The sequence below is a fragment of the Diabrotica virgifera genome, chromosome 7 (assembly GCF_917563875.1).
Source record: "Diabrotica virgifera virgifera chromosome 7, PGI_DIABVI_V3a".
Classification (NCBI taxonomy): domain Eukaryota; kingdom Metazoa; phylum Arthropoda; class Insecta; order Coleoptera; family Chrysomelidae; genus Diabrotica; species Diabrotica virgifera.
This window is the reverse complement of record NC_065449.1, coordinates 30,302,070-30,321,214: the sequence shown is the minus strand read 5'-3', so window position 1 is coordinate 30,321,214 and position 19,145 is coordinate 30,302,070. Positions and strand designations below refer to the sequence as shown.

Below are 19,145 nucleotides of genomic sequence, written 5' to 3'. Positions count from 1 at the left end.
AGCATAGTGCTTGTGTGCCTGTTAGATTAGATAAGAGACGCTATGGGTAAGCTCTTCATTTTAAGGAACAGTAGTAATTTAGGTTAAATTAAAATTGCTCATTGGTCACAGTTATGACCAGATTGTAATTCTAATGAACAATTCAATACAATGAATCGTCATCGTAGTGATGATTATGGAAAAAAATATATGACAAGATTTTGTGCAATAAAAATGTTTATATTTATCAAGGATGTATTATTTGGTATGGCTACATATACAGTCGGAAAAATGAAAGAATATCCATGAATGAACATATAAAACATGCTGTATTTTCCTGTCACCGTGTCACAAAGAAAATTGTCCAGTGCAAGTAACAATAATTATTACATGTACTTGTGCTGACCAGTTTTTTGTGTGACACAGTGACAGGAAAATATAGCGTGTTTTATATGTTCGTTCATGGGTATTCTTTCATTTTTCCTACTGTACTTCTGGTATATCGTCGATGATGTGACAATACCTCCTATCTGCTTTTTCATGAATTTTGTAGGAGATGAAAAACATGTTTGGGCGACCTCGTGTTTTCATATATTTTTTGATTTGTTTTGTAGTAAATTCAACTATCTATTTACTACAAAACAAGTCAAAACTTACGTATGAAAACAGGAGGTGACCGTAAAAAATGTTTTTCGTCTCCTGCAAAACTCATGAAAAAACATATAGGAGGTATTGTCACATCATTGACGATATATTTCAGAGAATGTCTAAAAAATATACTTTGAATGTCCTAAGAACATTCATGGAATGTTTTAACAAAACATTCAGTCTAAACAATATACTGTGAATGTTCAAAGAACATTCGTAGACATTCATGGAATGTTCCAACAAGACATTCAAGGAATGTTTAAAATGCCGACACAGCACTTTCCTGGGACTTTCCAGGGACGTTCGTGTGCTTTTGGGGACATTCCAGTAATGTTTTCAATGTCCTGTGTGTACCTTCTAGGAACATTCCTGGAATGTTTTGTGTTATTAGGCAACTAGATGGTGACCTTGGCACCAGCCGAATAAAAAAGGTCATCTGTCCTAACTGGAACACAAAAAGTGGCTCATTACTATGATTACGGGTGGCCTCCATATCAGCATAAAGGTCGCTTCGAAATGAGGAGAAACTTAAATTAATATAAGATAAACCTGGACTCCCAACGGAGCAACCTTGAACTCCCAACGGGATGAAAATAGCCTTTGAATTATGGGGAACCTGTATTCCTCATGGAAGGTACTGGAATATACCCAATTAGTCTTACCTTGAAAAGGGTATAGGAACACACGTCGAACGTCCTTACATCTTGATACATTGATTATATGTTCACAATTTTGATTGTTGAATACCTGAATTTTAAGTAACATCAAAACCTCATCTGGACGTTGGATATTTACTTCTTTAGCTACTTCTTGACCACTGTTTTACTAATAAACTATTTTTAATGGGAAATAAGCCACAATTTTACCAAAAAAATGATTTTATTATCGTTTCGAAGCCCAAATCGAGTTTCGTTGTCAAAATACAAAATACTACCATTGTTTATATAGGGAGATAGTTGGTCAGCCCAATAGGTAAATATGTTTGATTCAAATTGAGACAGTCACCAGATGTCCCCACAATTTCTGTCAGGGTTGCAACGTCAAAATGCATAGACACCAAGTTGAATACGATCCTATTCATAACACCCCAACTCGCATACATATTAAGAAATATAAATATATATTAGAAGAGTATATTTCGAAATTGAAGTAATGATGTTTTTCTACTATAATATTATAATATGTAATAGCATGACATCATTAATTCAATTTCTAAATATATTCTCCCATATTATTATTTTTCTTAATATGTATGCGAGTTGGGCTGTTATGAATAGGATCGTATCCAACTTGGTGTCTATGCATTTTGACGTTGCGACCCTGACAGAAATTGTGGGGACATCTGGTGACTGTGTCAATTTGAATCAAACAAATTTTCCTATTGGGTTGACCAACTATCCCTATATACAGGGTGTCCCGGAAAATAGTGCGTTCCTTTAAGGTATGGAGAGAATACACAATTTGGAACAAAAAAGTCCTATACCATTTTTTTCTAAAGTTAACCTTTTCCAAAAAAAAGTTAACATTGTTTTCCATATACCTGTATTTTAATGTTTGGAAATTTTAATAAACTGGCAACATCGTACGCACTACGGCATAATAACATAATAAGAACTCGTTTGTGATTGTGATTAACAGTATTTAAAATAATCCAACCTAATAGTAGGTAATACTTATGTATTTACGATTTGTTTACTAAAATTATTTTCTTTTGAAATGTAGTGAAATACCTGTTGCATAATTTTAAACGAATTACACATCTTTTAACTGAACTAGTATTATGTACCTATTTAGTAAGGTTTAAATGGGTTGAATGCTGAGTATTGCTGAGGGCTTTAACTGAATTACATAGTTTTAATAGTTTACAGTGGAACTTAAATACACTAGATAATGTCTCAGTAATTTGTTTACTTGTGAACTGAAATAACTAAGTTGTACTTACTTGAAAATAATTATTATACCGAATAGATGTTTCAAGTAACCTTTCACAAACACCATTCATAGGTAATAACATAATAGGTAATACACTCACTATTCGAAAACATTTTCGGCATTGACACTAAACAGGATTCTTTAAAACTATCTGTACTAGCTATGTATCTTCTATCTATTTACATGGGACTGTCTATGCTTAAATTTGCGTACCGCACATAGTTGTCAGATTTAAATTTACAGACCAAAATACATTTTAATTTTTTGGTCAAACGGTTGCATTTAGAAAAAAATGTTATAAGAGTTTTTTGTTCTACATGGTGCCTTCTACCTACACCTTTAAGGAACGCACTATTTTTCGGGACACCCTGTATACAATGATACTACTAAAATAAACAAAAATGTTGTTGCTAAGTAAAAAAAATTCTTCTAATAATTTATTTAATCTGACTCATTTATATTGGCAATTCAGATGTATATTATACATTTCAAAGTAGAAAACTTTGATATCGCCAATATTTATGAGTTGCGTTCCTGGGACGACTTTACTAAAAGATAGTTCATTCGATTACATGAAATCAATCCCAACTCAAGAATATCCGTCACAAAAAAATCATAGCATGTGATCTGTCTTTAAAAAGACAACCAAATGCAACGATGACAGTAAAATTCTCGCGTTAGAGATTTATTATTAAAATCATTTTTTTGGTAAAATTGTGGCTTATTTCCCATTAAAAATAGTTTATTATAAAAATGCCACAAGGAAATAGCTTCAGAACAACACTGCTTTACCACAGATTAACCCAACAGGTTAGGTTAATCTGTGGTTTTACTAGCATCCGTTACCCGGAGTGGGCATTGGGTATTTTATTAATTAGTTAAATTAGACGTAATATAATCAAAACCTACAGAATGAGAATATAATTTTAGCTTCTGCATGGTATACTTCTAACACAAACAATGATTACTGCGGGAGGAGCTGCAGAAGACACTCAAGCTCAAGTTATCGACCTAGCGAATGATATATTGGACAGGATACCAAGTATTTTTGACATTGAATATGCTGATGAAAAATATCCGGTCATGTATACAAATTCAATGAATACCGTCTTAAAACAAGTAAGTAGAAATATAATTGATTTGTAGCTAAATAAGCCAAATCAAAATCGAATGTTCGACTATATTATGTTCAAACCCAAGATAGTTTTGATTCGTTACAAACTCAGGCGCTAGTTTCAGACGCAGTTTGTAACCAATGAAAAGGTGCGATTATGGGTCCGCTGTTGGGTTTGGCGGAGACGAATGTACCATGCCGGCACAAGTAGAGTTTGATTGTTTAATTTCACCTTAGCCGATGTAAGTTTCTTTGGCAGTAGTGTAGTTTGGGGAGTAAAGCAGTCGGTTGACTAGTTTTTCTTCACGATATAGTTCTAGTATACTGATTAAATAGTGTTTATAATTTATGGAGTTTTGTTAAAAACAAGATATTTTAAGATTTTATTTTTTTTTGTTTATGAAGCTTGCAACAACAAATTAATAACTGAGCTGAATATTTCGAATTGGAGAACAATTGAAAAAAAGAAAATGTGCCTATTAGTAGTGTGTTTGTGGTTTTTATTTGTACCTAAAAATATTACATACCTGAGTGTTACAGCATCTGAAACTGGCGTTTGAGCTTGTCTTGAGTTTGATCGTAGTATAGCAGAATAATGAAAACAATAAAAACACACAATTTATGTCAATAAATAAACTATCAAAACATTTTCTTTTTAATAGGAGCTGATACGATTCAATCGGCTAATTGTAGTGGTTAAAAAGTCACTGAGGGATATGATTAAAGCTGTACAAGGATTGGTAGTAATGTCACCGGAACTAGAACAAACCTGTGAAGCTCTTGTTGTAGGAAAAGTTCCTGAAGTTTGGGCAAGCAAGAGTTATCCAAGTTTAAAACCATTAGGTTCTTACGTGAACGATCTGATTGCCAGGTAATATCAAAATTAAAATGTTTGGTTAAAAAATTACTTGGAGCCTAAAATTGACGTTTAATAGGGCGGCCCGATAAATACTTAGCCTACAAAAGAACAACGAAAATTTCGAAAAAGTGACGATTTATTTCTCAATACAGTTTCATTTAGCTTGATACACTTGATCCAGGGATGCTTCAACTTCTTAAACCCGTCTAAAAATATGTTTTCTGGATGTCTGCAAAGTAGTCTTCCGTGTTGGCGATGACCTTCTCATTCGACTTAAATTTCTGCCCAGCGAGTGTCTTCTTCAAGTTTGAAAACAAAAGAATGTCGCACGGGGCCTAGTCTTGAGAATAAGGTGGATGGGGTAACAGTTCGTAGCCCAATCTGACCAGTTTGGTCATGGCGACAATGTAATAGTCTAAGAGCTAGTGAACCCTCCGACTAACGTTCGTCCTGTAAGGCTAGAAATTTGTCTAGTGATAATTCATAGCACACCAAGGCTAAAAACCATGACCTGGCAGGCATCAGCCGTGCACGTGTATCTACCAGGTGAATCGAAAAGTGAAAATTTAGGGAGTAAAATAAACTTCTCCTTCTTCTTCTTCTTCTTCTTCTTCTTCTTCTTCTTCTTCTTCTTCTTCTTCTTCTTCTTCTTCTTCTTCTTGTAATATGACTATGTCCTGTTTCTTCTGTTACAGTCTTTGCTGCGATCCGGAGCTCCAACTCTCGTACCATCGTTTTTTGGGTCTTCCTATGGGTCGCTTGGTGTTGGGCTTCTGTGTTTTCGCCCAATGCGCCATACGTTCAGGGTCCATCCGATCTACGTGGTCTCTCCACATGCGTCGTCGCGCTCTTGTCCATCTCACTACGTCTTGAACGCCTAGCTCTCTCAATGTGTCTTCGTTTCGTATTCTATCCCTGAGTGTGATACCTCTTATGGAAACTTTCTCCTGTAAAGTTTAAATTTAAGTATGTGTTTGAGTAAGTCATTTAGAAGAAATGTGTACAATGACAGACGATTCTGAAGAGCACAAGACCTTGCCAGGCGAGGGGAAAGATTAGGGGTTTTTCCTAAAATTATTTTTTTTGCATCGAAAAAAGTTTTTTTAGGTTTTTTGAATCATTCCAAACAGAAAAGGTCTCTAGTGATTTTTCTCTTAGGTTAATAGTTTTTGTTATAAGCGATTAAAAATTTTGAAAATTGCGAAATCGGCCATTTTTAATCCTAAATCGGACATTTAACTAAAAATTTCAATGTTGCCAAGGTAGGTAGATATTCTTTAAACATTTATTGATGAAATCCCGAAGAGTTTTTTGCAATACGATATGGAAAACCGCTTTGTTTTTTAATTGCTAATCAAGCGGGCGAACACACTGTAGTATAAGTGACGACATTTGAGTGTGCATAAATCCATTATCTCGAGAATGGGCAAATTTCAAGAGAAATCCTCAGACAGGTCGATTTTTATTCTTAAATTAGGACTTTTTGGCATATATATAATACTAGTGACGTCATCCATCTGGGCGTGATGACGTAATTGATGATTTTTTTAATTAAGAGTAGGGGTTGTGTGATAGCTCATTTGAAAGGTTATTTAATTCTCTATTCAGTAATGTAAACATTAACATAATTATTTATACAGGGTGTACAAAAAATTTTTTTTATTTAATTAATTTAGACAAAAAGAAGAAAATTTTTTTTGTACAACCCGTATAAATAATTATGTTAATGTTTATATTATTGAATAGATAATTAAATAACCTTTCAAACGAGCTATCACACAACCCCTACTCTCGTTTAAAAAAATCATCGATTACGTCATCACGCCCAGATGGATGACATCACTATTATTATATTAGGCCAAAAAGGCCTAATTAAAAAATAAAAATCGACCTGTCTGAGGATTTCTCTTTAAATTTGCCCATTCTCGAGATAACGAATTTATGCAAACTCAAGCGTCCTCACTTATACTACAGTGTGATCGCCCGCTTGATTAGCAATTAAATAACAAAGGGGTTTTCGATATTGTATTGCAAAAAATTCTTCGGGATTTCATCAATCAATGTTTAAAGAATATCTACCTACCTTGGCAACATTGAAATTTTTAGTTAAATGTCCCAGTTAGGGTTAAAAATGGCCGATTTCGCAATTTTCAAAATTTTTAATTGCTTATATAACAAAAACTATTAACCTAAGAGAAAAATCACTAGAGACCTTTTCTATTCTCCTGACCCCTAATCTTTTCCCTCTCCTGGTAAGGTCTTGTGCTCTTCAGAATCGCCTGTCATTGTACACATTTCTTCTAAATGACTTACTCAAACACATACTTAAATTTAAACTTTACAGGAGAAAGTTTATTTTACCCCCTAAATTTGCACTTTCGATTCACCTGGTAGATACACGTGCACCGCTGATGCCTGCCAGATCATGGTTTTTAGCCTTGGTGTGCTATGAAATAATTATCACTATACAAATTTCTAGCCTTACAGGACGACTGTTAGTCGGAGGGTTCACTAGCTCTTAGACTATAAGTATGAGCCGGCGCGTTTTCATGATGGAAGAGCACTTTTTTCTTCGCCTAATAGTGCCTAATTTCTTCGCCGTAGTTTCCTACGCTATCCCTGCATTATATATTGATACATTTTTGTCAATATTGTTCCAAATATAAACGTTGGGGTTGGTTATAAACAAGGTTGTATTCAATTTTTTATTAAAAACAGCAAACAGTTTGTGCAAATGAATAAAATCTGAACCCATGTTACTTTCATTCCACAACCTACTCTAATTAGGTTTCTTTTTCGATGGCTCTATATCATATTATCTCTCATACTTTTTAGGCTAAAATTTTTACAAAATTGGATAGACAACGGCGAACCCAACGTCTATTGGATATCGGGATTTTACTTTACTCAATCATTCTTAACAGGTGTTCTGCAAAATGTTGCCAGAAAGAAGAAATTGCCAATAGACTGGATTCACTTCGAATATTATGTAACTGAATATGAACCTGACAACACGGACGTAACATGTCCATTTGGAGTTTATTGCAAGGTAATAAATATATATTGTGTTTTTATTTGTGTCTATCGCTTGGGACTTTTATCATTTCATATTTATTATTACTTATGTCTTAGTAACTATACTTTAAATTGTTTTTTATGGTGCCTATCTGTTACGGATGTTGGACTCACCCCGAGTTGTAAAGCCAATGAAGAAGAAAAAGAAGATTTCTCGAAGTCTCTGTTCTTGACGTATGTTTCATGATCGTTTATCTCGATACTTGGTGGTGGTGGTCTTGCAGTTTCACCCACGTAAAAATTGTTGCATTCACAAAAATTTGAATTGTATGGACGTTGATATGAGGAATTATCTTTTTCTTTCAATTATCTTCTGGGGTTGTGTGGTGTACTATATTGTTTGCCTCCGTTAGGTTTACCAAAGTTGCCCCAATATTTTTCTCGGCTCAAATCCCTCCTTGTTAAGTTCACTACTTGGCTTGTGCAAGATTGGCCTTAAAGGCTGCTTGTTGTGGAATTAGTTATGCATCGAATTGTTTCTGGATGCGATTCAAAAAACAAAAGAGTAGTAATAACTATTACATATATTATGCATTTAAAATATTATCTATTATTTATACTAAGTACTCGACTTTTCACGCAGCAAAAAAAGGACGAGGCAGAAGACAGTGTTTTTATAGATGTAAGTACATAATAATCGAAAATTTGACTCTGAATTTGAATCTCAAGTGATAAATAAGCAAGGTATCTACATATTTAACCATTAAAGCATTCCAGGAAAATACCCCCAAATACATTGTACTTATTAAAATAATATTTTCAACAATTAATAAGATTTATTAGACTTGTGTGTTTTTATTAGCACTTTATAAAATTAATTGCATGCATGTATATCATTAATTTTTTCTATAAATATTGCATTCTTAATCTTATATATATTTTATATATTTTAGGGACTCTTTCTGGAAGGTGCGAGATGGGATAGAAAGTTACGAAGACTGAACGAATCATTTCCAAAAATATTATTCGACTTAATTCCAATAATGTGGATGAAACCAGCAGAAATATCAAAATTTTCTCCTCCTCAATGTTACTATTGCCCAGTTTATAAGACTAGTGCCAGAAGAGGTATTTTATCAACTACCGGGCATTCCACTAACTTTGTGATGTATATTACCTTGAATTCCAATGTACCAGAGAAACATTGGATCAATCGTGGAGTTGCTTCTTTATGTCAGCTGGATGACTGATTTTTATTGACTGATTTTACATTGTTTTTTACATTGTACACTTTTTTTAAGTAAAGTAGGAATTTTCTATTAAATGGTGTTTTATATATTTACTTAATTTCTAAGAATTATTTGAAGCAAACGAAATCCGAGGATCCGAAAATTTCTTACGTTTGAAATCGATTCAGGTAACAGCCTAAATCTATGCTTTCTCTAATTTGCAAAGCAAAAACATAATCAATAAACTGACGTGAGGAATTTAAAAGTTGCCATAATACCTCAATCTAGAATCTAGAAGGCTAGCAACTATAGGTCCATTCTTACAAAGGATACAGAGTAGAGGAGGAGGAGGACCCAGAAGAGGCTGAATTTACCGATAAACCAACAACCGTAACTTTACAAAACATTTTCAAAATATGCCCATATAATCAGTGCCGGTTTAACCTAACTTCGGGCCCTGGGCGCTGGAGGTTTAGGGACCCCTTCATTGCTATTCGTTGTCAGTTTTTTAACAAGAAAACACATGCACGAACTATTAAGGTTTATTTTATAAAATATTTTTTTTAACAAGCAAGGAGAATAACAAACGTAAAAAATAATCCAAAAAATACATTTAAAAACATAAATAAAACACACAAAGTTCCCCAAAACAAACATGACAAACAAAAAAACATATTCTAAAAAATACATAAAGACAAAATTTAGATCACTTTTTTTCTTGACTTGGCGTTCGCAAACTCGAATATAATATTATCACAATTCAGTTTCTCCAGTTCTTCATTCTCTATATATATTAGTGATAATGCGTCTAGGTTTTCTTGACCCAAATTTGACCTTAAATATGTTTTTATTCTTTTTAAAGCCGAAAAAGACCGCTCGCCTGACGCATTAGAAATTGGTATGGTTAAATAAATTTGCAGTAAAGTTAAAATATTGGGAAAAGTTGCCTTTACACCCTGGATGACATCAAATTTTTTATAAATTGTATGTTTATTCAAATTTTGGCATAACGTTACAAAATGGGTAATTTCATTATGCAAGTTCTCTTCGGTTTCATCAACATCTTTTTTATATTTCTCACATAAAGTAATAATTGAAGTCTTGATTTCTTCTTTATCTAGCGTAAAAAAACATCTAAAAGCTGATGTAACACCCTTGTAGCATTCAATTCTCTTTAAAAGATCTTGAGTAATATTGTCGCATATAACATTAAATACATTAATTCTGAATCTCTCTTGCCCATTTAAAATCGTTTTACTTTCACCTGCTTCATCGAAAAATGTTTTTCTTTTCTTTGTTCTTTGAAGGTCAGCTGTATAGTAGATGTTTGAAATATCCTCGCCTTCGCAAAAGAAAATTTTAGCTTCTTGTTCAATTTCGCTAAACTTCTTTCTTACGTCTCCAACAAAGCTCAAAAGAGATGTCATTAATTCTACTCCAATTGACACGTTTAAGTCCACAGTTTCTAACGTTTTGCTTGTTGCATTTACTCGTTCCAAAATTCTTGCCCAAATCAGTGTCAATAGAGCTGTCTCAAAGGTATCCATTTTATTGTGCAGTACCTTGGCTTCATTTCTAACTGCTGATTTTTCATCTCTATTATTGCTTAACTGAAAAAAATATGTTTGATGGCTACGTAGTTTTTAAGTAATGCATTTACAGCGTCAAATCGGGCGGACCATCTGGGTTCAATTAATCTTTTTACACAACATTTACCGCTTTCTTTCAGCAAATTCCACCTTTGAGGAGAAGCCGAAAAAAACGTGTAGATACTTTGAACAGTGCTGAAATAACCACTTGCTTCCAAGCTGGATTCACATGCAAAATTCACTGCTAGATTTAGAGAATGATTCGCACATGGGACATAAATAGCAGTTTGTGATAACGCTCGTATTCTTGCTTGAAGCCCTGTGTAACGACCCGACATATTTGCGGCATTATCATAGGTCTGTCCTCGACAATTTTCAATATCTAAGCCTAACTTTTCTAATTTGTTTATAACCACATCTGTTAAATACTGTGCGGTGTGTCTTTCCAACTGAATAAAACCAAAGAATCTCTCAACTACCGTATTGTCCTTTACATACCTGAGGATAAAAGTAAGCTGGTCTTGATGGCTGATGTCTGGAGTAGAGTCTACAATTATAGAGAAGTATTTGGCTTCTTTAATTTCCTGTATAAAAGTTTCTACAAGTTTTGCTTTCATCACTTCCAGGAATTCATTGCAAATTTGGTGAGACAGATAGCTAATTGAACCTTTTCCTGTATTCGCATTCCGCTGTAAATGTTCAGCTAAGAAGTTGTCAAATTTAGCCAAGTATACAAGACAACTTAAGTAATTGCCTCTATGACGACTTGTTAAATCCTCATTGGATCCACGGAAAGCAAGTCCTTGAGAAGCAAGAAATTTACTGGTAGCAACAACTCTTCTTAGGACTTTTACGCAATAGTCAGCTTCGCGTTCCACTTGCTCTTTCAAGCCAGCGTCTATAACTCCAATTAATGATGATCTTGTTATTAACGTGACCATAGAGTTCAGATGAAATTTACTCTCTTCGTGGGATTTGAGCACACTATTCAAATGTTTCCAGTCGGTACATCCAAAATCACTTAAACTATTTTTTTCAATTGAAAATAATTTGCATGGGTAAAATAAACAGCTTTAACACTTGCGTCGTATATTAGCCAATCTCTCTTTTCTTTGCCTCCATTCGGTTTAACTCTATAAAAGTTGCTTTCATTTAATCGTCTATAATAAATTTTGTCTCCATCTTGATACATTTTTTTACAATTTTCTAAGGGATCGCTCTTTGGTTTAGAAGTTATCACAGTTCTTATAAAATCATCAGTCTTAAAATCAGGCCATATAGATATCGCAGGTATTTCATCGTATTTTTGAATAACTGTGTCCACCGGTACTACATCAGATCTGCTAGAATTTTCTAATGAGATAAGATCATCTTGTCTGTCTATATTTTTATGTCCATTTGTTTGAGATCCAGTGACAGTGTTCCCGCTGACTTCCATCAGAAAAGAACAACCAGCTTCTGCTTCTTGGGCTTCATTTTCGGTATTTGTAGCAAAAAAGTTGTTATTTTTATTAATTTTTCCTTGGATTGTTCCTGCACCTTCTTCCTTTTTCTTTTTTCCGCGCCTGATTGATGTCGGTAACTCATTTTTGCACCTGCAACAGAAAAAAAATCTTATTTTTAAAAGACACTTTTCTTTTAAAATTATTGTTTTTATTTATATGCAAACTTAAGAATAAAATAGGGATCACATAGGATCTCACAAACGAAAATGAAAACTTTAAGAACTAAAGTAAGAGAGATAAGGAAAAATGGAAAAATGATCAAAATAGGATACCTCATAAAAGGAAACACATTCAGTGAACAAACCATTGAAGACAAATATAACATGTGTGGCTAAAGACAGAAATGCAAACAGCTTAATCGACTATATAGTGTCTACGAGAAATTTAGAACAAAACATACAAAATATCTTAACGGAAAAGGAACCGGAGCAGTCCACACAACACAGGCTTGTCACTGCAAAACTGAAGGAAGAAAAAATAGAGGAGGTGGAACGAAAAGAGTACAAGAAAGTAAAGGTATACAAACTCAAGCTAGAACGTGTGCGAGAACTTTACAAGAAGAAAACTAATAAAATATTCAGACAGATAGAGTGCCAAAAAAACATGAACTATGGAAAAAAGATACATCACAGGGAAGTAAGAAAGAAAGCAGCTGCTGAAGTATGTTCAATTAAAAAATGTAATAATCAATAATTGAAAAGGATAATGTGGTGGAAAAAAGAAGTAAAAACGGAAATAAAAAAGAAGAAAATGGTATGGAAAAAATACATCGAAACGGGATTAAAAGAAGATAAAGATGAATATTACAAGCAGAGACGATTGGTAAAAAAGACATTCACACAAGCAACAGCAAAATCATGGAAAGAATTTGGAGAAGAACTACAAGAAGAATATGTAACAAGTAACAGAAATTCTTGGACGACAATACGACAAATGAAGGGGGAAGAGCGAAAGGAAATAAATGCAGTAAGAGATACATCAATGCAAATTCAAATATATTTATACAACAAATTATGAGGAAAAATCTGGTACCGAAGTAGTAAAGGAAGACAATGTAATAAATGAAGAAAGAAAGAAAAGAATGGGTAGAAAGAAAGAAATCGGTAAGGGTATCAACGTGTAAAAAATAAAATAAAATAAAATAAAATAAAATAAAATAAAATAAAATAAAATAAAATATTATTTCTTACCTCTCAATTTGTTCATCAATTAATATAGGTACTTTCGCATTAAGACTTAACGCCCTATTATATCGATCCTAATAATAATTATTCTTGTAAACTATAACACACAATATACATATACAATAACTTATAAAATATTGACCGAGAAAATCACCTGACTCGTCCTATCTGTACGAATATTTGTGTATTAGTGTGTGTTCTTCCGTGTCTGACAAAAATCCATTTAAAAAAATTGAACAAAATACTTATTCTACAATTTCACTATTATGTCGTTTTGAAACAGTAGTATGTATTGTTACGGTGTTGGCATTTTCGTGTAATGTATTCTTTATCTAAACCTATATTATAAATGATATTTATATTATGTAGGTATAATATCTATCTGCTTGTTATAAGAGTTTCTTTGTTAAGTTAATTTTCATTGTCCATTTATCGTTAGCTGTGTGTGGCCACTGTATAATGCGAAATTGCAATTTTTGTAATCGCTTTACTTTTGAATATTCGAAACAGATATACCTATTGTTTGGGTATTGGCATTTTCGAGTATAATCTATTCTTTATCTATAAATTAGATGTCTATTTTTGTCGTTCGTCAAATAATAAATTATAATCCTATTTTAAAAGAACTTATTTTAAAGCAAAAAAGTGACATAAATCATTAATTATACAATTCAAAATGAAATTATTAGTTTACTTGGAAGATACAGCAGTTAGGGAAACAATTGTCTCAGAAACAAAAAAAAAATCCGTTTATGCGATTATTTTGGATACAATTAGAGACATGGCTGAATCTGATAACTTTCTGTAGTTTTTGGAAGAGGGCCCCGCCATAAACATGGCGCCATAAACATGCCCTGTGGGGGCATTAGCGTGTCTGCGTATGAGATTATTTTCGGAAAATATGTAGAGTATTTAGCAACTATATTTTTTTATAACTAAAAGGAACGGGCCCCTCCGGGGCCCGGGCCCCTGGGCGCCAGCCCCAAGCGCCCAGTGGATAAACCGGCACTGCATATAATACAGAACGTAGCTTCCAAACTTTGTTACTTTCCTGCTCCTTGGAAGATAGCAAACATATAGTATTTAAAAAACTTACATCCCTAAGGGACCCTGAATCCCACAGACTCATTCCGTCGGAAATACTCCAAATAAGGTCTTCGACAAACATCATACGCCAGTCAATGGGAGCAAGAATAAGATATTACCTCCGAATTCTATCCTACTGCATGGATTTTAATGAAATTTTAAGCCTAGCCTCTACTTATCTCCTAATTCAAAGTCTACCCTATGCTGATATGTGCTTTTATCTTGGGGGTGGTTCTCACCCCTTCTTATGGGTGGAAATTTTTTTGGGTAAAATTACGACGGAATTCGCTAGAGAACCTAATTCAAAGCAAAAACTGTTTTATAATGTTTTTTGAAAACAATACGTTTTGGGATATTCGTGGTTGAAAATTGGCCATTTTCATTGAAACTTGGTTTTTGGCTTGACTTGAAATTGGCTTTTCGAATGGTTTTTTGCGAATACCTTAAAAACTATGCATCTAACTAAAAAAACTATATTAAACATTTTTGTAGGTTATAAAAAACAAAGAGACACTTGCCTTCATAAATCTTCTAGTAGTGTAGGAAACAGAGGTTGAACCTTGCAAAATGGACACAAGTCGGGTTTTATTTTTTTTCTGGTAGATCAAGAGGTGCTTATTATAAAACTAACTTTTTCTGAAAAAATTTCGCCCCGGAACCCCCTTTTTCACCCCTTTAAAGGGGGTAATTTGTGGTTTTTGCGAAACGTAGCCCTTCCTGTACCTTTTACAAAAAAATTTTTTTATAGAAATATGACGATGACTATATTTTCTATGATTTATATCCCGACAGCATATGTCTATCATCCACCGTTTAGCGGGGGTGGCGCCCCAAAGTTGACAAGTTTTTAAAAAAGATGTTTTTAAAAAAAATATATTTTTCAAATAAGTGACTGATTTTTTGGTATAGGTTTCACTTAAGGGTAATTGCCCTATTTTTAATTACAGGGTGTTACATTTAAAAAAACCCCTTTTTATACCATCTTAACCGTTTAAGCTAGAATAAAAAGACTTTCAGCGATTACCCATGTACTGGTGGTATTTATATAATACACCCCCATTTTTTTCCCCGGAACCACCCAAAAAAAAGAAGAATTAATAAATAAAGTGATTATCTTGGAATCCTTCACACACAATGCCCTTTATTAATATGCTTCATATATCATTTTGTGCACGTTATTATTACCCATGCATGGACACCAAAAGCGATTTCCTAGTGCAACCCCTGTAGCCAAAAATAAATAAATAAAATGGGGGTTGAATTTTTTTTTGTTTTTTGCTTTTTGATCCATCTGAGCATATGCTTCATCAATTCTGCTATTCAAAAATATATATGGTTATTGCAACATTCCTGCGGAAACCACCCCTATCCTTGAAAATATACTGCAGAAACTACCCCTATCCCTTGGCGAGCATGTCTTTACGATTTTCTCATTACCTATGCATTATTTTTAAACAAAACTTATACAAGGTTAAAGACCACTATTAACTCTAAAAATTAGGTCCTATTCATTTTTTTCGTATAAGCAACCGTTACGGCACAGTGGCGCCGTAAACTTCGTGATATGCTTTGGCGGGCTCCAGTTTTTGTTTTTTATTTCGTCACTTGTTTGTTTTATTGATAAAGTACTTATGTAAAATAAAACAACACAGTGTAAGCTACAAATTATGACCCATACACATTTTATATTCTTTGCCCCTCAAAGCCACAGTGGTGGCCCAAAATCAATTTTTGCATATTTTCGCCACCTACACGCATTTTATTTCATTAATGCTACCTTAATAGCACAATACTCACCCTTAAGTGGTCGCTAAGCAGTGGCGGATCCAGGGAGGGGTGATGGGGGCGATCACCCCCCTCTCACACCAAAAGTGATATTATATTTAAAGATTATAAAAATATTCATTTATTTTTATAGAAATTTAGCCAATTGGCACGCCCCTTAACGATGCTAGATCCGCCACTGTCGCTAAAACATAAAAAGGACGCCATCATTATAAAAATAATAATATAAGTATTTCTATAAAAATAAATGAATATTTTTATAATCTTTAAATATAATATCACTTTTGGTTTGAGGGGGGGGGGGTGATCGCCCCCATCACCCCTCCCTGGATTCGCCACTGCTTAGCGACCACTTAAGGGTGAATATTGTGCTATTAAGGTAGCATTAATGAAATAAAATGCGTGTATGTGGCGAAAATATGCAAAAATTGATTTTGGGCCAACACTGTGGCTTTGGGGGGCAAAGAATGTAAAATGTGTATAGGTCATAATTTGTAGCTTACACTGTGTTGTTTTATTTTACATAAGTACTTTATCAATAAAACAAACAAGTGACGAAATAAAAAACAAAAACTGGAGCCCGCCAAGCATATCACGAAGTTTACGGCGCCACTGTGCCGTAACGGTTGCTTATACGAAAAAAATGAATAGAACCTAATTTTTAGAGTAAATAGTGGTCTTTAATCTTGTATAAGTTTTGTTTAAAAATCATGCATAAGTAATGAGGAAATCGTAAAAACATGCTCGCCAAGGGATAGGGGTAGTTTCTGCAGTATATTTTCAAGGATAGGGGTGGTTTCCGCAGGAATGTTGCAATAACCATATATATTTTTGAAAAGCACTATTGATGAAGCATATGCCCGTATGGATCAAAAAGCAAAAAACAAAAAATAAGTTTCAACCCCCATTTTATTTATTTATTTTTGGCTACAGGGGTTGCACTAGGAAATCGCTTTTGGTGTCCATGCATGGGTAATAATAACGTGTACAAAATGATATATGAAGCATATTAATAAAGGGCATTGTGTGTGAAGAATTTCAAGAAAATCACTTTATTTATTGATTCTTCTTTTTTTTGGGTGGTTCCGAGGAAAAAATTAGGGTAAATTATACAAATTTGTAAATAGCACCAGTACGTGGGTAATTACTGAAAGTCTTTTTACTCTAGCATAAACGGTTCAGATGGTATAAAAAGGGGTTTTTTAAAATGTAACACCCTGTAATTAAAAATAGGCCAATTACCCTTAAGTGAAACCTATACCAAAAAATCAGTCACTTAGTTATGAATAATTGTCGCAGGATTTATTCCTAATTTCCGTTACAGTTAGGGAAAAATATATTTTTTTTAAAAACATCTTTTTTAAAAACTTGTCAACTTTGGGGCGCCACTTCCGCTAAACGGTGGATGATAGACATATGCTGTCGGGAAATAAATCATAGAAAATATAGTCTTCTTCATATTTCTATAAAAAAAATTTTTTGTAAAAGGTACAGGAAGGGCTACGTTCCGCAAAAACCACAAATTATCCCCTTTAAAGGGGTGAAAAAGGGGGTTCCGGGGCGAAATTTTTTCAGAAAAAGTTAGTCTTATAATAAGCACCCCTTGATCTACCAGAAAAAAAAATAAAGCCGGACTTGTGTCCATTTTGCAAGGTTCAACCTCTGTTTCCTACACTATAGTTATAATACAAAAAGAGATATGGTAGGTGAAAATAATTTATTATAATCAATTACTTTTAATGGGAAATAAGCCACAATTTTACCAAAAAAATGATTTTTTTGGTAAAATTTTTTGAAAATAGTTTGTTTTTTGGTACATTCTCAAATTGGTGTATTTAGCTTAAAATAACAGAGAAACGGTCAATTTTAGGTGTGTAATGCTACCAATACCTTAAAAAGACCTTTAAAATGGGATATATTAAAGGTCCATTACATTAAAACTAAGCGAGATATGCTGCAAACAAAATTGACAACTAATGTATTTTAAGAAAAAATGAGAAGTAATTTTAACCTCCATCCACCAAAATGTAAATACATCATTTTCCTTCCACAATACCTTTTATTATAGTGTTATTTCCATGTTCAAAAAGTTGGACGGCTTTAAAATGAATGGATTTTGAAAAAAAAGATCAAAATATAGAGAGCATTTTTAAATTTTCTTAAAAATCTTCCTTTTTCTCCATGTAACTTGAAAACGATAAGAGATACAGGAATGAAAAATGAAAATTTTACCTAAAAAAGCCCTACATTTTTGTGTGGTATCTTTTTTCGTATCTCGTACCTTTTTCGAGTTACATGGAGGAAAAGGAAGATTTTCAAGAATATTTAAAAATGCGCTCTATAATTTGATCTTATTTTTTTCAAAAACCATTCATTGTAATCCAGCCCAACTTTTTGAACATAGAAATAACAGTATAGTAAAAAGTGTTGTAGAAGGAAAACGATGTATTTAAATTCTGATGGATGGGGGGTTAAATATACTTCTCATTTCTTCTTAAAATACATTAGTTCTCAAATTTTTTGCAGAATATCTCGCTTAGTTTAAATGTAATCGACATTTAGTATTGCCCATTTTAAAGGTCTTCTCAAGCACTATAAAAGTTAATAGTATCATTATACACCTAAAATTGACAGTTTCTCTATTATTTCAAGTTGAATACACCGATTTGAGCATGCAGCAAAAAAACAAACTCTTCTTACCTACCATATCCCTATTTGTATTTTAACTAGAAGCTTAATGAAGGAACTAATCTCTGTTTTTTTATAACCTACAGAAATTTTTTTATAGTTTTTTAGTTAGATGCATAGTTTTCAAGGTATTCGCAAAAATCTGTCCGAAAAGGTGTCATTTTTTAATGAAAATGGCCAATTTTCAACCACGAATAACTCAAAAATTATTGAGTTTTCAAAAAATAATTATAGAACAGGTTTTGCTTAAAATTAGGTTCTCTAGTCTCATCCGTGGCTATTTTAACCAAAACATTTTTCACCCCCGAGAAGGGGTGGAAACCACCCCCAAGATAAAAGCGCACATCGGCATAGGGTAGACTTTGTTTCTTGAGCTATTACCTACTTACTGTGAAAATATCAAGTAAATCGATGTAGTAGGATGGAATTCGGAGCCAATTACCCTCATTGACTGCCCTATCAAAACTATTGACAAAAATTCTATACCAAAAAATATAAAAGAAAGTCGGTGTATCGGAAAACAAAATCAAGG

At 33.4% G+C, this 19,145-nt stretch overlaps 1 protein-coding gene across 2 annotated transcripts in view; it reads left to right on the top strand.

Moving 5' to 3' along the window:
• Positions 1-8,871, top strand: part of LOC114328060 (dynein axonemal heavy chain 3) — a 793,139-nt gene extending 784,268 nt beyond the window's left edge. For both annotated transcript variants that reach the window (XM_050656316.1, XM_050656315.1), the window contains 4 exons: positions 3,490-3,678; positions 4,336-4,544; positions 7,368-7,581; positions 8,501-8,871. In XM_050656316.1, coding sequence (XP_050512273.1) covers positions 3,490-3,678; positions 4,336-4,544; positions 7,368-7,581; positions 8,501-8,797 — 909 coding nt within the window. In that variant the 3' untranslated portion in view covers positions 8,798-8,871. The remainder of the gene's footprint in view (positions 1-3,489; positions 3,679-4,335; positions 4,545-7,367; positions 7,582-8,500) is intronic.
• The last annotated feature ends 10,274 nt before the right edge of the window (positions 8,872-19,145 follow it).